A 21294-nucleotide genomic window follows, 5' to 3' on the forward strand; every position below is an offset into this window, starting at 1 on the left:
AGCATAAATATTTTAACTACGTCACAAAGGAAACATAATTTATAAAACTATGACATTTTTATCTTTATATTAATTTTTATTGTCAGATTTATGGACGGGATACATGGACCTCGGGCCTCCATCTAAGGTATGTCAGAAGTGTAACGCACAAATGTGGAATGAAGAACGGAACAATAAATCATCGAAGAATAGCATACCAACTTTTACAATGTGTTGCAAAGATGGTCAAGTTAAGCTTCCTGCTGAAAAATGTCCTCCTCCCTTCCTTACTTCTTTGCTATCTGGAGGTGAAAAATTTGATCACTTCAGGCTCAACATAAGAACATATAATTTCCTATTTCAGTTCACCTCAATTGGTGGCAAAATAGACCGCAAAATTAACAATAGAGGAGGGCCTTACTGTTTTAAACTTAATGGCCAAAACTATCATCTAATTGGAAGCCTCAAACTCAAGGATGGTCAACCAGCAAAATTCTGCCAACTGTATGTGTATGACACAGAAAATGAAATAGAAAATCGCTTGAATGCAGTACCTGGCTCGGAAGTGCTTGATCCAGATATTGTAGAAGGGTTGTTAAAGATGCTTGACGAAAATAATCAATTGGCAGAAGGTTTTCGTTATGCGCGTGATCGTATTAATCTTGGTGAAACAGATAACTTTAGTTTGCTTTTGGTTTCATCTAAGTCAGCCTCTGGCAGGAAAAACCAGGTTGGACCTTCAAATGAGGTGGCAACCTTGGTAGTTGGAGATAGCGATGATACTTGCCCATTCAGAGATATTGTCGTTCAAACAAAGCAGGTGTATCTGAAAAGAATATACGTAACCTGCAAGCACTTTATGCAGCTTCAATATCTGTTGCTTTTTCCTTATGATGATGATGGTTTTCATCTAGATATTCCCCTTCACAACAAGAAGCCTAAAGTGTCGGATGAGAATGTAAGTGATCTACATCCAGATGAGACTCAGCACAGAACTACTGTCACAATGCGAGAATATTATGCTTATAAGTTAATGATACGCCCAGAAGAAGGTACTTTTAACCACTGTCTTCTGATGCATAATATATTAGGGTTGTGCTCAGAATTATATCTTTAGTGCTAACTTTATATTTACTATAACAGGCATGAATCTTCATCTTGGCGGTCGTTTATGGCAACAATTTACGGTAGATGTCTTTGCAGCAGTTGAGCAATATAGACTGGACTGGATTCGAGCTCATCAAAATATAATAATGTCTGATCTTTATAAATCTATTCGTGTATCCTATATTTTTCAATTGTTTGCATTGCAATGTTATACATTTTGTCCCATTATATATAGACAAAAGTTATATATATATATTGATAACAAAATTAAGGAAAAAGTAAATACTCAACTGAATTTCTTTACACATTTATATTTTCCGTAATTCTTAATACAAAAAAACTTCTAATTTCAAAAAACTCTTAATCATATAACGAAAAAAACTATTTTTTTTATTATTACATAGTGTGACATTTAGCTACAATATAATACTCCCTCCGTCCCTTTCAATTATTTATATTTTTTAGAGAGTGTCCGACACGCATTTTAAGGTGCATATAAAGTATAGTTCTGTAATTTTTTTTTACAATTTTATTTTTCTGAATAAAAATTAAAACATTCAACTTTTATTCAGAAAAAGAAATTGTAAAAATAAGTTACATAACTATACTTTTTATGCACCTTAAAATGCGTGCCGGACACTTCCCCAGAAATGTAAACAATTGGAATGGTCTGAGGGAGTAGAATTTTATATAGGTTCATCAATTTTAAACATTAATAATTTAAAGTATTTTAGTTTGTACTATTTTTTTCAATTTAAAGAAAACATATTTATGTTTTGTAAACATTATAATCTACTAAACTAAAATCATTATTCTAATATAAAACTTACAACAATAAAACTCCAATCATATTTAATTGATACATACGACTATAAAATTTAACTATAAAATTTAACCATGATCAGAATGACTAATTTGCATGTATGAATACATCTATATATTTTATGAGTTTAGGGATATTGATTAACGTCTTATTTACTATATAGCGGATATATCAATGAAAATGTGCAAGTAAGCTCATACTAGCTTTGTAAATATAAATGTCATATATAGAGGACATAATAAAAAAAAGTTAACCTAAAATTACATTTATCGAACGTTTTTTCACGATTATGCATTAGGGATATGAAGATTAAGTTCAAATATAATTGTAAAAAAATTTCATGCAAATTCAAGTAGTATATCATTGATTTTTTAATAAATTATTTTCTTATGTACTTATAGATTGAACGATTATTTGTTGTTATAAAATGACATCTCAAAATAAAAAAAAAATCATTGGATGATTTGCACACTTACTTATTTATACGTGATATTTATATCCATATGATTGGGTTTTAATTTAATATATAAATATTTTGAATTTGAGCCTCACTAATAAAATACTAAGCTTCAGATTCCATTTTCCCAATTACATATTTCAATTTCCTGCACTTTAAACTTTTACAAAAACATTTATTGCATGATAAGCATTTCCATGTGTTTGTACATTTTTAACTGATTACCGACCAAATTTAAGCATGCATCCAGCAAAAATAAAAAAGTGAATAATGTATTACCCTCTTTTCATGAACATCGAACATACATACCTAAGTGCCCATTTGGGAATATTAAATAATTTGTTACTTAAAATAAATAAGTTTTATATAAGTAATAATTACATATATTTATAAAATATAATAATATTTGGATGAATTTACATATAAATCAATAAAAAAAATAAGATAAATTTAAATGTATAATAATTAAATTCAATTATTTTAATTCATGAGTTTTGAATTACAAACACATTTAAAAGCAGATCTTTAGAATTTAAATTAATAAAAAAAGTTAAAAAAATTAAAATAGGTTAGAAAAGATTATATTGTTACTAACTTATATGTTATAAGTTAAACTTATAAACCAACAAACTCTCAAATAAATTGTTACGAGATTATAAGTGATAAGCCACTAATAAGTCGGCAAACTCTCAAATAAATTCTTATGAGTTTATACGTGATAAACCACTTATAAGTGAGGACCAAAGAGATATAGTATCCTCTAACTTTTAATTGAAGTCCACCATCACAGAAATAAATACATTATTCGTTTCGGTAAAATGCTTGCTAAGTTTACTACATGATTATGTCTGAAGAGCGACAAAATCATGATTATTCATGACGAGAGACAACAACTCTTACACTTTATTGATGTAATAAAAGAAGTTCAATTATAGATTTTATTCGTATTATTATTATTTTTCTATATAGTTGTACGATTCATGCATTTATGAGTGAGAAGTTATGTGATGGCTTTGAAGAAAATCTTAAAGAGAGCCAAGTTTATATATTATCTAATTTCAAAGTTTATAATTATAATATTGACAAGACAAACATGGCAGTAACGAGAATCATATTTACTTTCACAACCAAACAAGGTTTGAAAGAGTAATGGAGGATGTGTCACTGATCAAATCATACGCTTTTGACTTATTTGCTCTGTTAGATGTTCCTAAGTTTTTAAATGATAACGTTTCTCAATTTGTAAGGCATATTTATTCTTGCATATAATTAAACGTTTACATTTTAATCAATTTGCCTTATGCATCTAATTTGGTATCTTATTAAAATTATGTTGGGCTTGCTGAGCAGGCCTAACTCCACATTAGTATGATATTGTCCGCTTTGGGCCGAGCCCGCACGGGTTTGTTTTTGGGCACCTCCCAAAAGGCCTCATACTAATGGAGTTATATGGCTGCTTATATACTAGCAAACTGCCCCTCCCACAAACGATGTGGGACAACTCCTAACAATCTCCCCTTTCACACATCGGGCCCGACACCTGTCGATTCTGCCTCCTTCAGTGTGACCAGGGTCCCCCTCGACCTATACTGAAAGTCTATCTGGCTATCTGCTACCCCTAGGCCCATACTGGAAGGCCCGTCTGCCTTTTCCTTGAGCCCATTCTGGGGCAAGCCCATCTGCCTTTTCCTAGGTCACTTCTGGAACCCACATGAGATTGTTATGGACCGTTTCAACGGTAGCTCTGATACCACTTGTTGGGCTTGCTGAGCAGGCCTAACTCCACATTAGTATGATATTGTCCGCTCTGGGCCGAGCCCGCACGGGTTTGTTTTTGGGCACCTCCCAAAAGGCCTCATTCTAATGGAGTTACCAGGTTGCTTATATACTAGCAAACTGCCCCTCCCACAAACGATGTGAGACAACTCCTAACAATCTCCCCCTTCACACATCGGGCCCGACACCTGTCGATTCTGCCTCCTTCAGTGTGACCAGGGTCCCCCTCGACCTATACTGAAAGTCTATCTGGCTATCTGCTACCCCTAGGCCCATACTGGAAGGCCCGTCTACCTTTTCCTTGAGCCCATTCTGGGGCAAGCCCATCTGCCTTTTCCTAGGTCACTTTTGGAGCCCATCTGAGATTGTTATGGACCGTTTCAACGGTAGCTCTTATACCACTTGTTGGGTTGCTGAGCAGGCCTAACTCCACATTAGTATGATATTGTCCGCTTTGGGCCGATCCCGCACGGGTTTGTTTTTGGGCACCTCCCAAAAGGCCTCTTACTAATGGAGTTATCTGGCTGCTTATATACTAGCAAACTGCCCCTCCCACAAACGATGTGGGACAACTCCTAACAAATTATTAGATGTTATTAAAATATAGACCCTTCTACTACGAGATTTATTTCTAGAAAGAAGTACCCGCCTAAGTCATATATGAAATTTATTTTAACAGATAGATGGTATTAAAAAATTAAACTCTGTTCACATTTTAGATAGCAGGACTATTGAAATCAATTACATTATTCGTTTTTATTTATATATGATACCAAACCTAAAATTTTATAAATAAAGTCAATGTTACCTTCATTAATAATGTTGGCCAAAGATTCCAAGAGATGTTTAACAAATATTGGATGGACAAGTAATTGTCATTATAGTTCAGAAGGACGAAAGCTAACAAATTTTTAATCATGTAATTTGAAATTAACTGTTAAAATTAGATCAATGAGATTCATGTTTCACAATTTTCAAATTATTTAGGTAGAGGAGAAATACATCGTAGTGTTCTTATGTTAGAGAATAAACTATAAGAACCAAATTAAAATGTATAAGATTATAGACAAGTTGGTAGTTGATTACTCTACTATTAATGGCCACATTAAATTTGTAATATTTTACCCAAAAAATGTACTATTACTCATTATTATTGAGTTATAGGTGATCAGATCTTTTGGCTTTATTATCAAGGTGCAGACAACGCTTACGTTTATTATAAGTGATAAGCCAATTATAAGTGAGTGACCAAAGAGACAATTGTATCCTCCAACTTTTAATTCAAGTCCACCATCACAGAAACAAACACATTCTTCATTTCGATAAAATGCATACTAAGTTTACCACATGGTTATGTTTGAAGAGCGAGAAAATCATGATTATTCATGATCAGAGACAACAACTTTTACACTTCATTGATGTAATAAAATGAGTTCAATTATAGGTTTTATTCCTAATATTATTTTTCTACGATTCATGCATTTATGAGTTTATGAGTGAGAAGTTATGTGATGGCTTTGGAGAAAATCTTAAAAAGAGTCATGTTTATATTATCAAATTTCAAAGTTTATAATTATAATGGTGATGAGATAAACATGGCACGGACGAGAATCATATTTACTTTCATAACAAACAAGGTGTGAGAGAGTAACAAAGGATGTGTCACTGATCAAACCATACGCTTTTGACTTATTTGCTTTGTCAGATGTTCCTAAGTTTTTAAATGATAACATTTCTTAATTTTTAAGGCATATTTATTCTTGCATATAATTAAACGTTTATATTTTAATCAATTTGCCTCAATATGCATCTAATTTGGTATCTTATTAAAATTATTAGATGTTATTAAAATGTAGACCCTTCTATTACGAGATTTGTTTCTAGAAAGGAGTACCCGATAAGTCATATATGAAATTTATTTTAACAGATAGACGGTATTAAAAAATAATTACTCTGTTCACATTTTATATAGAAGGTCTATTGAAATCAATTACATTATTCATTTTTATATAGTTGTGACTAATAAACCTAAAATTTTAGAAATAAAGTCAATGTTACCTTCATTAATGATATTGGCCAAAGATTTCAAGAGTTGTTTAACAAATCTTGGATGGACAAGTAATTGTCATTATAGTTCAGAAGGACGAAAGTTCACAAATTTGTAATCCTGTAATTTGAAAATAACTGTTAAAATTAGATCATTGAGATTCATGTTTCATAATTTTCAAATTATTTAGCTAGAGGAGAAATACATCGTAGTATTCTTATGTTAGATAATAAACTGTAAGAACCAAATTAAAATATATAAGACTATATTTATTATTAAGTTGGCAACTGATTACTCTATTATTAATGGTCACATTAAATTTGTAATATTTTACCCAAAAAATGTACAAATACTCATTGTTATTGAGTTATCGATGGTCGGATATTTTGATTTTATTATCAAGGTGTAGACAACGCTTACATTTGCAACTGTATTATAATTAAACTCATGACGAAGGATTTCTATTGCAACCTCATCGCACAATGCAACATCATGTGTTATTCGGTGTTGAGAGGAGTATTTAATTTCAATGGCATATGTATTATATATTTGCATGCAAAAATTTTCAGATCCATCATATTGCAAAATGACCAAATAGTATGGCTTTACTCGATAATAATCCATCATACCATCCAATCCTTGAGTGCTTTTACCATCATTTTCGATTTTTTAAAGTCAGGTATGAAACTTATCAACATTCAGCAATACGTTCTCGGGCAGTAAATGACTTTTGTAAAAAGAAATAACTTGTGATAATACCTACATCCATAATTAGGAAAGATAACTAAGTTTATGCATAATTATTTATTATGATAATTGATATTATTTTATTACAAACTAACCAGTTCTCCACATTTGTAATTGAAACCAATGTCGGTGCACACAAAACTTATATAACATCTTCTAAATACATTTTATTTTCTTTAAATTCCTTTTCTACATTTTTTTTACTTACAAGGTCTCTACTTTTTGGTAAATTACTTTCGGTGTTAATGACAGAGAAAGTAAACAGTTACAAAGAATATAAATATAATAAAATTGATATTAATTGGACAAATATTAAACCGATAATTGTTATAAGGAAACTGTGTACCCTTTACAATTATATCAATTTTCCTGGGAGTTAAAACATCAAGTTATTCCCTTAATATGTTTTGTGATAGTGTTATGATTTGCCAAATTTATTAATTTTGCCTAAATAATTGAACTTTTCTAAAATATTATTGAACAACCAATTTCTTAATATACGATGTACATATGTAATGTCTTGGGACATCAAATTTATTTTTAAACATTTAGAAGTATAATTATAGTGGATTATAAAACTTTACATTGCGACAATTCAATGTTTTTCGAAAACTCAATTTTATATTTTCAAACGTCAGCGGGCACAGTGACCAGTATAAATAGAGGCGCTTTCTCCCCTTTTTGTTACTCTTTTTCTTTTGGTGTTTTGACAACTGAGAGAGAGAGTCAGAGAGAGCGAGAGAGATATTTTGGTGTTTTGACGAGAGAGAGAGAGAGTCAGAGAGAGAGAGAGAGCGAGAGAGAGCGCGAGAGAGAGTTAGAAGAGAGAGAGAGAGAGCGAGAGAGAGCGAGAGAGAGTCAGAGAGAGAGAAAACTGGCTAGCTTCCTCGGAGGAGAAATTAAGAAAACCCCATGTCAAGAATTCACAATCCGATGATCTAAAATCACATACAATTACTGTCTAGATAGAGAGGTACAAACAAAGAAACTGAGACATATGTGTATATGTGTGTATCTCTATGTATCTATATCTTGTTTTTCTTGGTCTCTTTGTTTGATCTCCTGTCTTTGTTCTATCAGGATGTACATTTGCTTTTGACCCCCAGGTGTTCGACGCAATGTCTGAAAGAGAGAAAATTACTAATTTCAGTTTTCCTTTGTCAAGTAAACAATGAAGAAAATGCTCCAGTAATTTTCCATCTTTGGATTAGATTAATATTGTTGTCAAGAATGGCGGTCAGAGTTTATTGGGATGGGAATCTGATGGTGGTGGTGGTGAAATTGATAAACAAGAGGGGTACACCGGAACTGTGGAGTTTGATTTTGTCGATTTTCACGAAAGTGTTGAGAGTTTGCAAGGGCGTATTTTGGGAGACTGAATTTCAGTTTACATCTTCTTTACAACCGGGTTCCTCGTCTGATGGATCACTGTGAGGTTCTTATCTGCATTTATAGTTTTGCAATATTCTTATTTGGGCAAAAATCATGAAGTTGTTATGACAAAATCGTATATGCTATTAGATAGTAGAAGTTTATTAGAAATAATGCTGAGATGAACTTGGCATAGACACTTTTAATTTTAACCTAGCTAGGAATGCATTCTGGGAGATAAGTACCTTAGTATACAATAACATTTGCCAAACACAACACTTGATTATACCATAAGTAACATCAAAGACCATCCTTGCAGCAATGGTGTACTTGTCGTCAATATTGACACAGTTATTAAACAACAATACTGTAGTTATTGACAGTTTGACAAGATTATTAAGGATATTAACATTCAGCTGGAGAACAATGAGCACTTTAGAAACATTGAGACAGAATTATTTAAAAAAAACCATAAAAAAGGAGTGCCTTCACGGATTCGAAGCCAAAAACTACATAAAAAGATTAAAGTTCGGTCCACCTCAATTACTATACGTTTTTTATATCACATTATTATTTATTCATTTTTCAAAATGCAGAGATACTATGAAATGTGCTAATCTATCACATGTTCACATTTTGTCTTTAATTTATGATACTTACACATAACTTTAATCTTTGATTTACTATGATAAAGACTAGTGTTCGCTTTACTTTTCCTGCTTTCAGGGATTTCCTTTTTCCTTAAAAGTCTCTAATGGTCTATGTATCACAATCCCATCAATATGGGTGATACTAATATTATATACATTGTAAACCATATAAAGTGAAAAGCAGCTTCGATGCTTCCACTAAATCATTTTAGGCTTTGGAGAAGTGGAAAGTAGAAATGTAGGATATCATGTAATTGAGCAAATCCAAAATATGAGTGTTTACTGATGATCTGCTGAACCAAATTGATCAGGCTATTAAAAGGATCTAGAGCCCCAAAATCAGAATATTTATATTAAAAAAATCAAACTGAAGCAGATTCCATATAGAAAGTAAACTTGGTTTATAAAAGTTTATAATTTGCCACATCTACGATGATAATAAATTGTACCTCAAATTCAACAACTTACCATTATATCTGAGATATAAACAAACTTACTCATTAACCCCAATATATATATACAATATCATAAACAACTTACTCATCAGCCCCAATATATATATACAATATCATAAATGAATCTATATAAGAAGAAATCAAATTTTAAAATTCAACAAAAACATCAAAATGTCCAGATCTAAGTGTGGATTAATTGGATGCAATATCAGAAATAATATTGTCATTAGGTATATGTAACGATGGTTAAGGAAATATATGATACACATATCAAATATACACCACGTAAATCATACATATACCAGGTAAATTGAATATATGCTAATTGCATTTATGTTTATAATGTGAAAAGAAAAAGGACATAACTAATTAACTGAGTTATGGAGATAATCACTAGATTTGTTAATAACTTACTTGAATCAACGAGGAAGATGAAGCAAGAGGCAGAACACAGCGAAAAGCGGCGGAAAGAGGCTAGAAGATGGAATGACAAGACAAGACTGAAACCCAACCTTGAGTTGGGGTTTTCCTTTTTGCTATGATGTATTACAAACTTGGGCCGAAATTTAGTTTTGAATTTGGGCTTTTATTTGGACTCTAAATATTCTTGCTTCAACTATGATTTGCCAGCGCTATGCCTCTCAATTACACACCAAGATATGGCCCTCAGTAACCTTTTAAAACAATGAAAAGTATGTGTTGAGAAGGCGGATTAGTCTCTAGGCGTTGTCGGGTCGGACAACTATAGTTTATTTTATGTATTTTTTTCTTTCTTTTTTTAACTGTCGTTTTTTGCTCATGAAACAAAATAAGATTGTGATCCATAGGATGAAACATCAAAGACCATCCTTGCAGCAATGGTGTACTTGTCGTCAATATTGACACAGTTATTAAACAACAATTGTGTAGTTATTGACAGTTTGACAAGATTATTAAGGATATTAACATTCAGCTGGACACCCTGTTAACAGGTGAGCCAAACCTTTTAAAACAATGAAAAGTATGTGTTGAGAAGGAGGATTAGTCTCGAGGCGTTGTCGAGTCGGACAACTACAGTTTATTTTATGAATTTCTTTCTTTCTTTTTTTAACTGTCGTTTTACTTTGGCAACTCCCTAGTTTCTTGTTATCAAATACAACTCAACCAGAAATCAATAGTGCAAACCTTTCTCCATTTGAACAGTTTTTAACCCCCCCCCTTCCCCGGCGAGCGCGGCATTTTGCATGTTGACGTAATACAAATGATTTCTCATTAGTCATGAATCTTTTGAGTATTTTTTTCTTGAAAATCAAGTCGTTTCCCTTCCTCATCTTGGGATTAGTTGTGTCATGTGTGGAATGCGATTTGTTTCATCAAGATAAGGCTAGCTGATAGCATAACCAGTCTCAACAATGAGGAATAACATATTCAGAGATGAACATCAGAGGATGTATCTACTTACCAAAGCAAGGTTATGTGCAGAAAGTGACAGTATAGGTAAATATATAGAGTCTAGTTTCATAGTCACATGTGGATAGGAAATGATTTTGAATCAAGGTAATTATTTATATTATGCAATGTTTACAGATTGAATAATGGTTAAGATTTTAAAAATATAACTTACTTTATGTTGAAAATCAACCCACAACCCACCTAAAAAAATAGCAAAAAGTGACCGGCATCTCTTTGATTGTGCATCCTGCCCACCAATGACATAAGATAATAAGATGTTTCGGTTTTAAATTTGTTGGCTACCTATTTAGATACGAAATTCAATCTCTTAAAAATATAATAATAAGAAATCTAGATATATAATAAATTAGCTCCAAATAGTGCATTATAAGTGCCATACATCCTGCATAATATTGAAGCATTTTATTAAATAGTTGATTTAAATTAACAATTCTTATAATCTAATTATTTTGATTTAAATTATGATCAGAATGATGCCTCTACGGTACCTATCTCCTACAAAACCAAGTTTTCATGTAATATCCAAAGGCCTTCACGAGTCATTACCTAAGTTTAAGATCGATTGTGTGATAGCTCCTAATCCTTCCCCATCATAAATGAATGCCTCACTCACAACTAAGAAACTATCCCTTTATAACAAAACTCCAATAATCTTATAATGTGGTTTCACAATATTCCAACTTTGTAGAATTTAGACCATAATTAAATTCTCCAAACAATTTTAAAATAATCAAAATATTTAACACATATGCATATGTGATCGAGATGAAGTTTAGAGAAAAAAAACTAGTTTGAAGACATATTTGAATGTCTTCAATGCTTGAGTTCTTTTCGTGACTATTCTTATAATGTATTACCCAAACGCAAATTAGGTATGATGATCCTTTGTATATCTCTATAAAATAGTCAATTCAATATTTTCAATGTAGAAACAATAATTTTTTGGAAAAAAATTTGTATCCGACTTTTTGGCTCTCTGTCCTGGTTGTTCCGTTCGGATTTTGATAGCTAGAGCACCTAAATTAAAGATTTTTCCATAAGAATTTTGTGGGCTGTTGAAACGTCTGAATTGGCCTTCCGAAAAGTCTAAACCGTAAAGACTGTGCAAGATTTCTAGAAACTTTCCTCTTAAAGGTGCAAATCTGCAATCCTTCTTTAATCAGATGATCCCTGCAAGTAATATTATAACTTATCAATTAAAAATCCAAACTAATACAAATTAACTTTTATATTGTGACAAAATTCATAATAAACATATGCATATCATACACTTCAAAAATCATGAAACAAGTATGCAAAAATAAAGACATGTATTGTAAAAGATAAACAAGGGTTTTATATCAGAGCGAGGTGATAATCTAGGAGTGTAGAGTGTGTGTCTCCATCTTTGTGTTACATTCAGTTGAGTTGTATATTTTTATGTTTGTTAATGTGTTTTAACAACGTCAATATGAAAACGATTATAAACAACTTAGCAAATTGGTATCAAGGCTAGGGCTGAGGAAGAAATCATTGGTTAAGTGTCAGCGACGAAGTGAATTGGTTTCTTGCAGATAGTTTGATGTTGTTTTAGTGTTTCTCATAGTGTTTTCAAGAGGAGTTGTGATGTATGACTCGAGTCGTCTGGGTAACCCTATGGGCCTTACTGAGGGCAATATCTTGGTGTGTAAGATGTGAGGCATAGCGCTGCCAAATCGTAGTTGAGGCAAGAATATTTAGAGTCCAAATAAAAGCCTAAATTCAAAACTAAATTTCGGCCCAAGTTTCTAATACATCATAGCAAAAAGGAAAACCCTAACTCAAGATTGGGTTTCAGTCTTGTCTTGTCATTCCATCTTCTAGCCTCTTTCCGCCGCTTTTCGCTGTGTTCAGCCTCTTGCTTCATCTTCCTCGTTGATTCAAGTAAGTTATTAACAAATCTAGTGATTATCTCCATAACTCAGTTAATTAGTTATGTCCTTTTTCTTTTCACGTTATAAACATAAATGCAATTAGCATATATTCAATTTACCCGGTATATGTATGATTTACTTGGTGTATATCTGATATGTGTATCATATATTTCCTTAACCATCGTTACATATACTTAATGACAATATTATTTCTGATATTGCATCCAATTAATCCACACTTAGATCTGGACATTTTGATGTTTTTGTTGAATTTTAAAATTTGATTTCTTCTTATATAGATTCATTTATGATATTGTATATATATATTGGGGTTGATGAGTTATAAGTTTATGTCAAGTTTGGTAGGGTCTCGTTTAATTTCAACAGTGGTAGATGGAATGATTATGTTTGTTTATATCTCAGATATAATGGTAAGTTGTTGAATTTGAGGTACAATTTATTATCATCGTAGATGTGGCAAATTATAAAGTTCTATAAACCAAGTTTACTTTCTTTATGGAATTTGCTTCAGTTTGATTTTTTTAATATAAATATTCTGATTTTGGGGCTCTAGATCCTTTTAATAGCCTGATCAATTTGGTTCAGCAGATCATCAGTAAACACTCATATTTTGGATTTGCTCAATTACATGACATCCTACATTTCCACTTTCCACTTCTCCAAAGCCTAAAATGATTTAGTGGAAGCATCGAAACTGCTTATCACTTTATATGGTTTACAATGTATATAATACTAGTATCACCCATATTGATGGGATTGTGATCCATAGGCCATTAGAGACTTGCAAGAAAATCCCTGAAAGCAAAGCAGGAAAAGTAAAGCGAACACTAGTCTTTATCATATATTACATCAAAGATTAAAATTCTGTGTAAGTATCATAAATTAAAGACAAAATGTGAACATGTGATAAATTAGCACATTTCTCTGCATTTTGAAAAATGAATAAATAATAATGTGATATAAAAAACGTATAGTAATTGAGGTGGGCCGAACTTTAATCTTTTTATGTAGTTTTTGGCTTCGAATCCGTGAAGGCACTCCTTTTTTATGGTTTTTTTTTATGATTCTGTCTCAATGTTTCTAAAGTGCTCATTGTTCTCCGTGGCTTTTAAACTGGTCAAGGGTTAGAAAATGATCATGTGGAAATGTTATTACTTAAGTTAAATTGTTTCTCTTGATACAAGACACATGTAAGTGGCAAGTATTAATATATAAACATTTATATAAGTTCATACAACCCCATCCCCCTCCCCCCCTTTCTTATTTGCAAATTGTTTGCTTAATTGTGACTGGGTTAATGGAAAATGGGAGAAGCTGCTGTAGAATGTTTGCCTTATGCCCTTTGTGTAAATATACAGTGCTTATTAAAAGAACACCTTTTTTTAATGCGGAAAGGTTTAAGTGTTCTAGAAATAAAATTAGTAATAAGTCATCAAGTACAATTTGTAAACTAGTGGTTAGCACAAATACGGTTGATGGTTGAATGTTGATGTTTCTTTATCTGTTTGGCCTGTTCCTGGCATAACATATTTTACATCAAGTAGGATACATGGAGATGGACGAAGCAAGGGGGGGGGGATTATTTATATTACTTTTTTATAGGGTAATCGTTGGGAAATTGGTGATAACACAAGCAACATTGACTGCCTTTTATGTTACTGTGGAGCACAATAAAAGCTTGACATTTTCCCTTGCAAATTTAACTCAAACCGCACCCACTCTCTATCTAAAATTGAAAACAAATATCATTTGAATTGTAGTAATTACCAAGTTATTCCATCCTATTCCTTTGATTTTTGTATCTAGAGTTTAGACTAAATACTTAAGATGCTTACTCGGAAGTCTGCATTATAATGTTACGGGTTAACTAAATAGCTAAGATGCTCACTAGGCAGTCTGCAAATTCAAAACGACTGGAGACGATGGCTGAAGAATTACAGTCCAAGTCTGAGATTTCTCCTGCTTCCTCAGGTATAAACATATCACTTAATTACATAATAATAAGTATCCACAAGTTCCGTACAACCTTGAATCATGGTACTAAAAGAAGGATAATACTGGGGTTCATGTTGAAGAGATTGTTGACAGTGAATTTGTGTCTTGCAGGGGAACATTGGTCTGCTAAAAAAAATAATGCTGAGAAAGTAAACAATTGTTCTGGGAAAAAAAGGGGAAGACCAAAGAAACATATAGGTTTGGCGAATGATCTCCTACCACCATTTACACACACGTGCACACATATATACATATATGTATAGAATTTGAAGATATTCTTTGTTAAGAGTATGTTGAACTAATTATCTGTAGGTGAGAGAAGCACAGGAGCGAACGTGGATATGAATGATTCCCGTGTAGGGGATGAAATACCAAAAATTGGTGATTTTCACCCCTCTGGTGAGGACCTTATACTGCCCCCACTGTCATGTCGTAAGCAACCTAGAAATGGAGTGAATAAACACAATGGTATGCTGAGAAAAACAGAAAAGACCCCTACGCTTGAGGGCCAGGAAGATGTAACACAATATCAAGGTATGCCCTGGAACTTGGTTTATATCAGATACATGCAAGTTAAAATCTAGCCTGAAAGTGCAGGGCCATTCTTTAAAAGTAAATTTCTTGTGTGCTTCTTAATTGCTGAAAGATGTCGAAGAAAAATCTGTAACTACTAATAAAGTAATAGTCTTGTTTTGTGGAAATCAAATTACCCGCAATTCATTTCGTGATTTAATGCAATATGCTTTAACTTTCCATGCACCAGCAAGTTGTATTAATAAACATGGAAAATATATGCTTCATAGGTTTTCTTTTGTGGTGGTCAAACATTTGAAGATAAGAAATGATTAACTTGCTTTATAGATATCTAGTTTAGATAAATGTGTTCTCTTCGGAAATTTCTTACCCGTCTTCTCCAAGAATTTGGTTTTATATATGTGCCAGCTCGATGACATGTTAGGTAATGGGGAGTTTTCGTTTGGCGAACCTAATTATTTGAAACTCGGCATGTACTTCTGAAATTTGAATTTTCATCTTTAACTATCTGTAATTTTCAGCTGTGAAAGTTCTACTACTGGCTAGCGCTATTATATTGGTTATATAAAGTGTTGTTATTGTTGTCAGGAACTTTGCCCGTTGACAAACAAGATGGTAATGGAAGTCCACCTGACCATGGGAATACCATGAGGTCTTCTGATCTTCCGAATACGGATGGTCCTAGTAAGCTGACTATCTGAACTCCAGTTCTGATAATAATCTGATATGGTGGCTTATTATTTATGTTACTGTTATATGATCCAGGAGATATCCCTGATCTGAATCAGTGTGATGAGTTAAATGATGAAGGTGGAGAAGTTGGAACAGCTGCGATTGTGAGCACTGATTCTATGGAGAATGAGGATGGTGGAGATGTTGGAACAGCTGCCCTTGTGAGAACCGATTCTACTGAGAATGAGGAGGATATTCCATTTGTTAAGCGTTCTACCTTATGGGAAAGTATCTGTTCCGGTAAAGCCTATATGAAGATGAAACGCAAGCCGCACTTCCAGCCTTTAGAAGAACAGGAAGAAGTACTCCGCGAGGGATCTGCAATTGGTCTTGTTGTAAGTTTTAATAATCTCGTGGAGAGCGCTTCAAAACTGCAGCCCTCTTCTGACATCTCTGCAATTGAAAGTATTTTGAAAACTCTGGATACGTTCAAACCTCACGGGTTTGATGTTGATAGAGTTGAAGAAGCTCTGGCCCAACTTAAGTTGAAGAAGCAAAAGCTCGAGGACCTCCAGAAAGACTACATGGAAAAGGAAAGCAAGATATTAAAAATTGTCGAAGAAGGCAAACTTGGAGATGAGGAAATCAGCCAACTCCGCCAGAAGCTTAGTGAGGCTGAACTGAAGAAGGAGAATAGGGAAAAGACCTCTTCGGCATTGCTGTCAGAGCGAGCGGCGGATGCAGAGAACATTCAGAGTATGAACGCCGAATATGAAAAAATTGTTGGTTCCATTTTGTAAATGATAATTTTTCTGTAATGCATATGCACATTAAAATTGATCTTAGGTGAATTTTAGTTGTCCGTTTAGCATAGAAGACTTGTTCAGGGTTCTGAGAAAGGCTGGATAATCTTGTTATTATTATTTTTTTAATAAAGGCCAGATAAAATTGTGGAAAGCACAGAACCAGATAGGCCCATTCTAGCATGAGATACGGGGGCCCAAACTTGACTCTACGTAAACTTTGCTAGTCATACCTGATAAACCAACTTGACCTGCATGTGTAACATGGGCTCTCGTAATAGCCCGTAAATAATGTGAATCAAGGTAAACCGAATTTAAACAACAGTCTCTGATTTAGAAAGTATAGTCATAAATTTTCTTCCCATGGAATACATGTAACCAAAAAAATAGTTATTCCCTTTTTTTCTTCTTTTGAATTTTTCATTTTTTTTTTCCAGTCATCTTTCATTAAAAAAAATAATAATAATTAATATTTTTTTAACAATATTTTTTTTTATAAATGCAAAAAACTTTCATTAATTTAAATATAGTACAATCAGGATAAAATCCCAACTATTGATACAACCAGATGGTAAAACAAATAATATACTAAAACTAGTTAGATGATTTTTTTCCTCGTCGTTTAACACATAGAATTTAAAAAATTTTGAAGCTAAATACGAAATCAAAGACATCCCAAACGATCCAAATTGCACCAAAATATCTGAAAATAGCAACATCGTAATTGACCATATCACATAAATAACCCATTGTTCAGACACACCAATCGCATAAACTGATATTGAAGAAGCGGCACCACAGCTATATACATGTTGGACACCAGTTATATACATGCCGAATGCACCCCAACTATTTACATACTGGATATCAACTATAAACATTTCGAAAGTGTAAACTCGTGAAGGATGAACAATATTTGTTTGTGAAGTGTGAACTCTTGCAATAATCACCACCTCCCCAAATTCGATACAGACTTTGAAGATCAAATATCAATAAACTCGTTCTCAACATATCCAACACCATACAAACTTTGAAGATCAAATATCAATAAACTCGTTCTCAACATATCCAACACCAAATAAAACCCAATCATAACTAAACCAAAACATAACAAAATACTCCTAAAGAAAAGATAAAACACACACTCCAAAAGTAGAGACACACAAATACACAAAAAATTAAAATTTATTGAAAGAAAATTAACGAGAATAAAAGAGAATGAAGGGATTGGGACTTTCCATCGGAGAAAATCAATAGAAGCCCCTCGGTTTATTTGAAAATAGACAAACACTAAGGAGAGGAGAGGAGAGGAAGGAGGCGGTTGTGTATTAGATTAACTAAATTTTAAGTTGGGAGAAAAGATGTATTCTCCAATTATATTATTGGTATAATATTTTTTTGAACAATGTTAATACTACAAGGACACGCATATAGGGAGCGATAATTAATTATCTACATCTTGTTTTTCTGAACCCTACTCCCATGTTTACAATACTTTCTATCTATCTTCTTTAAATCTTCATAAATAATTTAGATAAACATGCAATGCAAGCATAATTAAGTGAGTATCGCCAATGATCTATACATATTAATATTTCTGAATACAAGTACACGTATATCAGCCATCACAGTTGTTGGAAATAATACTAACAAAATACAGCAACATGCAATTATATTACATTTAGCAAGACAAGACTAAGATAATAGTTAACGCAAAAAAGCATGCAAATAAACAATAAACAAATTAATTTATCATCCGTATATTTTTCAATATATGCATATTTGTTAGAAGATATTACAAAAAATAGTAAAAAATAAAAATAATACTGCAACAGTTCCATAAATAACCAAAAAAAATAAAAAATGTACAAAACAATATTATAACACATTAAAAAAATTTGAAAAATTAAAACGTAATACTTAAAAAGCCGTGTATCACACAATATAAACTAGAAAATCGGTGTGATGAATTTTTTCACACAAATCACGTGAGTTTAAAACATTTTATAATATTAAATTTTAAAAATAAATCCGTTAATAAAATACGATTATATATATATAAATATCATATATTACACTTATTTTTTTAACTCAGTAATTCATTCTCAAGACCCGCAATTCCATCGGGTATGCAATAAAATCAAGTTAGTATCCCGTAGAACTCCAACAGTGCAGTAAGTTATCCATTAATTTTCCAACCCCGTAAATGACATCCATCAAAATAATCATCTAAATTTATAAAACTCGGTAAACAGATGTCGATGGACTCATGGGCCAAAGCAGAGAAACCGAAAAATAAGATAAAAAGTACTCCCTCTGTCCCTCCCATTTGTTTACACTTTCCTTTTTGGGATGTCCCATCCAATTGTTTACATTTCAAAACTTTCCAAAAATAGTAAAGTTTTTATAATTTTTAAATTAACTACATCCACTATTTTCTTCCACTATAACCACTTTATACATATAATATTAATCGGTCCCACTACTTTACTCATTTTTTCAATTTTTCTCCACTACTTTATTAAACTCCGCGCCCCCTACATTTGGGTGGACGGAGGGAGTACTTATAAATGACTATGCATATTAAAGAGCATCTGGGTGTACATTTGCTTTTGACCCCATATGCTCGACGCAATGTCTGAAAGAGAGAAAATTACTAATTTCAGTTTTCATGTGTCAAGTAAACAATAAAAAAAATGTTTTAGTAATTTTATATGGTGGAAAAATGGATTAGATTAATATTGTTGTCAAGAATGACGGCTAGAGTTTATTGGGATGGTGGTGGTGGTGATGGTGGTGGTGAAATTGATAAACAAGAGGGGTACACCGGAACCGTAAAGTTTGATTTTGTCGATTTTCACGAAAGTGTTATTTATTTTTTTTATTAAAAATATACACGAATAGCAATCACATGTCTAACTTAAATAACACCGGTATACATAAAATATTGACAGATTTAAAACAGATTGGATATGATATACAGATTTACAGACACAAATAGAAATTTTGTAAAATATGTCTATAATATATAAAAATATTGTCATATTGCTAAAATTTCAGATAAGGTTTTTTATTTTTTCACATTACCTACGGTGGTCTGTCTTAAGAACAAGTTTAACCAGGTATGGTGGGCTTAATCCTTTTTTATAGTACGATGATTTATCATAAAATCTCTTATCTCTAAACCCGGTTATATAAATAGAGGCGCTTTCTCCCCTTTTTGTTACTCTTTTTCTTTTGATGTTTTGACAACTGAGAGAGAGAGCCAGAGAGAGAGAGAGCGAGAAGGAGAGAGAGAGATAGAGAGAGAAAGCTGGCTAGCCTCCTCGGAGGAGAAATTAAGAAAACCCCATGTCAAGAATTTACAATCCGATGATCTAAAAACTCATACAATTACTGTCTAGATAGAGAGGTACAAACAAAGAAACTGAGACATATGTGTATATGTGTGTATCTCTATGTATCTATATCTTGTTTTTCTTGGTCTCTTTGTTTGATCTCCTGTCTTTGTTCTATCAGGGTGTACATTTGCTTTTGACCCCCAGGTGTTCGACGCAATGTCTGAAAGAGAGAAAATTACTAATTTCAGTTTTCATGTGTCAAGTAAACAATGAAGAAAATGCTCCAGTAATTTTATATGGTGGAAGAATGGATTAGATTAATATTGTTGTCAAGAATGGCGGTTAGAGTTTTTTGGGATGGGAATCTGATGGTGGTGGTGGTGGTGAAATTGATAAACAAGAGGGGTACACTGGAACTGAGGAGTTTGATTTTGTCGATTTTCACGAAAGTGTTGAGAGTTCCCGTGGGCGTATTTTGGGAGACTGAATTTCAGTTTACATCTTCTTTACAACCGGGTTCCTCATCTGTTGGATCAATGTGAGGTTCTTATCTGCATTTGTAGTTTTGCAATTTTCTTATTTGGGCAAAATCATGAAATTGTTATGATAAAATCGTATATGCCTATTAAATGGTAGAAGTTTATTAATGCTGAGATGAACTTGACATAGGCACTTTTAACCTAGCCAGGAACGCATTTTTGGAGATAAGTACCTTCGTATACCATAACATTTGCCAAACATAACACGTGATTATACCATAAGTAACATCAAAGGCCATCCTTGCAGCAATTGTGTATTTGTCGTCAATATTGACACAGTTATTAAACAACAATTGTGTAGTTATTGACAGTTTGACACGATTATTAAGGATATTAACATTCAGCGGGACACCCTATTAGCAGGTGAGCCAAACCTTTCAAAACAATGAAAAGTATATGTTGAGAAGGCGTATTAGTCTAGAGGCGTTGTCGGGTGGGACAACTACAGTTTATTTTATGTTTTTTAACTGTCATTTTACTTTGGCAACTCCCTAGTTTCTTGTTATCAAATACAACTCAACCACAAATCAATAGTGCAAACCTTTCTCCATTTCAACAGTTTTAACCCCCCCCCCTCCCCGGAGAGCGCGGCATTTTGCATATTGACGTAATACAAAAGATTTTCTCATTCAG

General features: G+C 32.7%; 1 protein-coding gene across 9 annotated transcripts in view; it reads left to right on the top strand.

Moving 5' to 3' along the window:
* LOC141664202 (uncharacterized) overlaps window positions 1-21294 on the top strand; it is a 92113-nt gene that overhangs the window by 64256 nt on the left and 6563 nt on the right. The window contains exons 1-7 of one of the 9 annotated variants that reach the window (XM_074470105.1): window positions 7646-7909; window positions 8017-8366; window positions 14669-14748; window positions 14884-14970; window positions 15085-15306; window positions 15895-15990; window positions 16072-16935. The exons of 1 other annotated variant lie outside the window; for it this stretch is intronic. In XM_074470105.1, the coding sequence (XP_074326206.1) occupies window positions 8167-8366; window positions 14669-14748; window positions 14884-14970; window positions 15085-15306; window positions 15895-15990; window positions 16072-16778 (1392 nt within the window). In that variant the 5' untranslated portion in view covers window positions 7646-7909; window positions 8017-8166 and the 3' untranslated portion in view covers window positions 16779-16935. Of the gene's footprint in view, window positions 1-7645; window positions 7910-8016; window positions 8372-14638; window positions 14749-14883; window positions 14971-15084; window positions 15307-15894; window positions 15991-16071; window positions 16936-19992; window positions 20194-20300; window positions 20661-21294 lie in introns of those variants that run through there. 7 more of the 9 variants (XM_074470106.1, XM_074470113.1, XM_074470109.1 and 4 more) reach the window with 7 other exon arrangements.

This window comes from Apium graveolens, chromosome 6, assembly GCF_009905375.1.
Source record: "Apium graveolens cultivar Ventura chromosome 6, ASM990537v1, whole genome shotgun sequence".
NCBI lineage: Eukaryota > Viridiplantae > Streptophyta > Magnoliopsida > Apiales > Apiaceae > Apium > Apium graveolens.